At 41.7% G+C, this 5,000-nt stretch overlaps 1 protein-coding gene across 1 annotated transcript in view; it reads right to left on the bottom strand.

Moving 5' to 3' along the window:
• The window catches only part of cntn4 (contactin 4), a 121,317-nt gene that overhangs the window by 61,344 nt on the left and 54,973 nt on the right, over positions 1–5,000 (bottom strand). Inside the window, exons 6-7 of the mRNA XM_056606479.1 lie at positions 3,633–3,836; positions 284–386 (exon numbers count right to left, since the gene is read on the bottom strand). Of these exons, the coding sequence (XP_056462454.1) occupies positions 284–386; positions 3,633–3,836 (307 nt within the window). The remainder of the gene's footprint in view (positions 1–283; positions 387–3,632; positions 3,837–5,000) is intronic.

Genomic DNA, 5,000 nt, shown 5'->3' with positions numbered 1-5,000 from the left:
CCCATATGTGAACTTAGTATTTTTGGCACCATTTGCAGTGCTTCTAATTAATTTGCAATATTGTAAAAAGCCATCTTTCTGTAGATAGGAAATCCCTCAAGCTGTTCTGGCCATATCACTAGTAGCCTGCTACAGAACACCCTACTTCTACGTATGCAAACACTATTACTATGAACAATAACAGTTTTACCACCGACACACTTTTCTACTGATGCTCACACTAATAGCACTACTTGAATGGCATAACAGCATGGTAACGTTTGTCACCAAAGAGTCAACTTACTTTCCCAACGCAAAACACTCCAGCTTCACCGTGGATCCCTTGGCCCCGTGGACCAGCTCTGGAAACTGCACTTCTATCTTTGGCTCATATTCGCCCATCACACCTGAAGGAAGAACCATGGAACATAACAATGGCAGCCTATTGATACACAGGTTTACTTTGTTGACTCTGTGGCTGAAATGTCCCAGAGTATCCAAGTAGACCAGGGCAGAGTGGAGCCAGCCACCATAGTAGAACCTGCCTTTCGCCTAACTAACATCATTGAGTCACAGGTCATGAAAACCATCAGGTCCCTCAAACCTTCTAAGTCAAAAGATGTGTTTGGGATGGATTTGACTATGCTTAAAGACCTTGGCTCAATTCTAAAAAAACGACCAGCTTTTAGCACTTAAGCACTTTTAGTCAGTCAGCCTGGTCCGTCAAAAGTGCAATGGAATGGAATTCGATCCCACAACATAACAGGGAACTTAATACATATATGTACGTGTCAGCACTAAAATCATTTGTTGCTGCATGTGGTCAACACACTATGTATTTATTTTATTTTATTTTTTCGCTGGTGCTTTGTATTTTGTGTTCTGTTGTTTTACCTTAGTTAGTCAGTTCTTCAGTTTGTTCTGTGATGCCCTGTTTTGTGCTGTGGGGTTCCGTCTTGTTAATGTTGTTGTTGTTTTCATCTTGTTTAATTGTATTTTCATTGCCAGGGGACTACAGATGAAAAATAGCCTTTTGGCTAATTCTGGCATTTTTAACCCATGTATTATCATGTGTTTTATTAATTTGCACTGTCCCCTTCTTAAATAAACTGAATTGAAATGAATTGAATTGTGACATTCCTTACACATTCCTCCCTTGACTAGATTATTGGATTTCGGGGTATTTGATGATGAAAAGCATGATGTCTTAAAAGCATTTCTTGAAAGTTGACAGAGAGTAGGCCTCCAAATCCCTTTATACATCTATATCAATTGCAAATTACATTGTGTCTTTTTGCCAAGGTTATTTATCCTAATCTAGTTTATTGATCATTGTTTAATCTTGAGAAGAACATTTTATTGAGCTAAACAGCCTTAGTGGTGAGTGCTACAAATAGGCCTATGCCTGATACTTCATATCCATAACATCCATATCATTAACAAATGATGGAGGGTATCTAGGTTGTCGAGAAAATGCTACAATAAGTACAACCATTATGACTTGCCTTAAGACAAGATCGTATGGCGTTTGAGCGGTTCACAGCAGGGTCCTCACAATATCTGTTATTGTTTGAGGCTAATTTATTGCCGTCGCCATACAACGGCAATACATGACCAAAGAAAAGCACTGCTTCTTTTTATCACTGGTGTAGAAAAGCCACTAAAACACAGCTTTCTTTCTCAATTTTCCATGAAAATAAGTAAGTGTGCCCAAAGGCATCTAATACTTGCAATGACACAGAGACAATCAAATGAATACTTCCTCTGCTGGCTGAGCATCTCTAAACCACCAGCTGGGGACGAATAGGGGAGACCAAACTAAACTGCACAACTATTGTGTGCTCTTAGAAATACTACTGTCCCCGGATACACCCATGTTTGTCACTCTTCAAGGTGCCAATTCTTATTCAAAGGTATAATAATAATGGCAGTAGCTCTTTAATAACAGTGCTGAGTCTTACAAGTGTCCTCTCATTGTCTCTGAATCGTGACCGCATTGCACAAATTGCTCTAGAGACAGGAACCAGGGACGGCGGGGGCTTCGGTGGTGGGTAAGTGGGACGCAGGCCAATTCCGTCTTCTTGATTTCGCCGAGGTGTTGATGCCTTATCAAGCCGGCACCCTGACGGCTCGCTGAAAGCTAATTCTGATTCTTATAACAGCTGTCAGCTACCACTGAGAAGGTACCACTGCCCCTCGCACCTGTGTTAACAGGACAGGAGGGGGAGCGCGGTGGTGGCAATTGTCTCATACTGTGACCTTTCGTAGAGGACGTGGGTTGGGGATGACTCCCACACCTGCCAGCCATGGCCTCATTGCTATGTGTGACTGGGATGTGTGGGAGTGGATCGTTGATGCGTTGTCACCCCGGACATCTAATCTGAGTATTGAGCTTACTGAAGAAAGAACCTGGGAAACCATTTGCCACTATTTCTTGTCGTAGACGTTCTTTCCGAGTACTGCTTTAAAAGTAATTGTCCATCCAAAGAGGTGTTGTTTCTTAATAAGACTTAGCAGGAACTGCTGTTCGGAAGATTGTATTAAATTGGAAGAAGTAAAAAGGAAGTAAATAGCTTTTTGGCACAACAATAATGCCGTAGAGATGCTCCTCACAGCTACAGAGTCCATGGATCAAAAATGGAATCCACTTTGCTACCAGTCCACTGACGTTCACATATTTCCTCTCATGCTTGTCTTCCCTTTTCCCCCAAGGACATGCACGGTGAACTCATACTTGGAGGTCCAAAAGCCCTCAATCCAGCATGCTTATGACCCTGTGGATGAACTGACTAAATCTCTCTCTCTCTCTCTCTCTCTCTCCCTCCCCCCTACCCCAATGACCTTGACCTGGTAAATTAAGTTCAGGAACGTCGACGGTTTAGTGGAGAGGCAGATTTATTTTGTCGGTTTGATGACGTTGACTAAGGTAGGGAACATTCTTCTAAGACCAAAGAAATAAAAGTCCACAATGAGATTACTTGCCAAGTGTGACCTTTGGCTGGAGAGCTTTGATAAGGCCAGCCTAAAGCATTAGATCCACATGTTAAAGGACATGGTCAAATTAGCCTGAATACAGCTAATTGACCTTTGCATTTAATTTGTATTCTTTAATACCACCGCTGGTCCCATTTTCAGCTAACAACCAAACAAGTTCCATTCACTGCAAGCGACCATAAATCAGTTTATGTACTACAACACATTGTTCTGACCATCAAATTCAACATATAAAAGATGCTATTCTATTATACATACATACATACAACAACAAACAACCCGAGAAACAGAAGCCCAATCAATTCACAATCCATAATTGATGCTAGCAACATTTTGTGTAATTTATCGGTCCTGATGGACCACTGGCCATCTCACATTGTTGTTTTGGCTACAGTTTTGATTTGGAACTTTAAGTGGGATTTTTTCCTTTAAGCTCGAACACCTCGTTGAGTGCAAGCCTTATAATGAGGGATGATGTATAGGAAATGCACCCCACACCACTGTGTTCTACCATAAATGTCCCTCCCTCGAACGCAGCCAACAACATTAAGCGCTCCCCAGATGGAACATGGCATACCTTTACGGAAACGCTGCACCTTGTTCTGTTTGTGTACTAAAAAGCTCAATATGAATAATGTCACTGAAGGCGTGTGGCTCACCGTCGCTGCGTAGCACCAGCGGTGTGGGCGGCCCCTGCACCCGGGTCTTTGTGACGGTGTTGGTCACCACGCAGGTGTAGTTCCCCACGTCCGACAACTCCACCTTGGCGATGTAGAGGTTCCCCGTCTCCTGGGACACGAACCTCCGGTGGTCCTGCTTCACGAACGAGGGGTACTCGTTGAAGATCCAGGAGAACATCAGGTCTGTGGGGCGGAGAGGCGATAAGGACAGACAGCCTACCGGGGCCCATAGTATTTTATAGCCGTTTCAATGTTCGACTCCCAGTCAAAACGTTCCTGGTTTGAGCCCCATTTTCTGCAGGCTGTCTGAGTTTACGCTGAATTCCCTGTAAGTCTCTTTGTATAAAAGCAATCTGCTAAATGATGATTAGTGAACAGTAATATCAAAATGTTTTACATGAGTACAGGTACAAGTACAAGAGACAGGACGTCACTCATGGAGGCAGGACTCAGCGCAGGGGCAGATGGGTGTATGGGTGGGTGGGGTGGAGGCTGGATGGCACAGGATGGGATGGTACTGAAGAGTATTTTGACAACATGGCAGTGGGTGGGAGGTGTTGGCATCGTTTTGACACCCACCCAAGGCGAGTGAAAATTGCTAAGGAGTCATGTCACGCTAAGGTGAAAATTAATGAAATCAAAGACCATGAGAAGTTCCCTTCTCTCTTTAAAATAATATTTAAAACCCTAAGGATAGACGAATACATGGAACAAAATAAATGAAAACATTAGCGAATTGATGCAAACAAAATAATGAATATATAGAAATGTTCAGTGAATCAAATTAGCATGACATTAAAACAGGTACAAACCCTACTGGGATATTCAAGTACTCCTATATATCAGATCTTGTTCTGATCCTAAGATCAATGTAAAATTAATCAGGCTCAATCAACATCGATACCCAAATAATTAAATCTTCAACCACTATGGATTTTTTTTCAGAAACCATCATTTGGTACACGCTGATGGTGAAAAATCCAGTTTACTACCCACACGTAAACAAATACGCGTGCATTACTATTATTGTTTGATGTACATTATTGAATATTTATTTTGTAATGATAATCGATTATATAAAACAATACCTTATTTTATCTAGTGGGCCCACAACCCTAAAGACTGTCCAAAATCCCTGCATTTGTCACACTGCTATTCCATTGAGACATGTCGTGCTGAAAAGAGTTGTAGTATTACGCAACTAATATAGCACATTATGAACAATATAAGAGTGTGAGTGAATATAAAATTACATATTTATCCAATCTAAGAAATCATCCAAACCAGAACGAGCCATTTCCAAAAGCCTTTTCTGTCAATTTGCTCAAAGTGAGGGTTATTATCTAA

The sequence above is a fragment of the Gadus chalcogrammus genome, chromosome 13 (assembly GCF_026213295.1).
Source record: "Gadus chalcogrammus isolate NIFS_2021 chromosome 13, NIFS_Gcha_1.0, whole genome shotgun sequence".
In the NCBI taxonomy this organism is placed as follows: domain Eukaryota; kingdom Metazoa; phylum Chordata; class Actinopteri; order Gadiformes; family Gadidae; genus Gadus; species Gadus chalcogrammus.
This window is presented reverse-complemented; position numbering and strand designations above follow the sequence as displayed.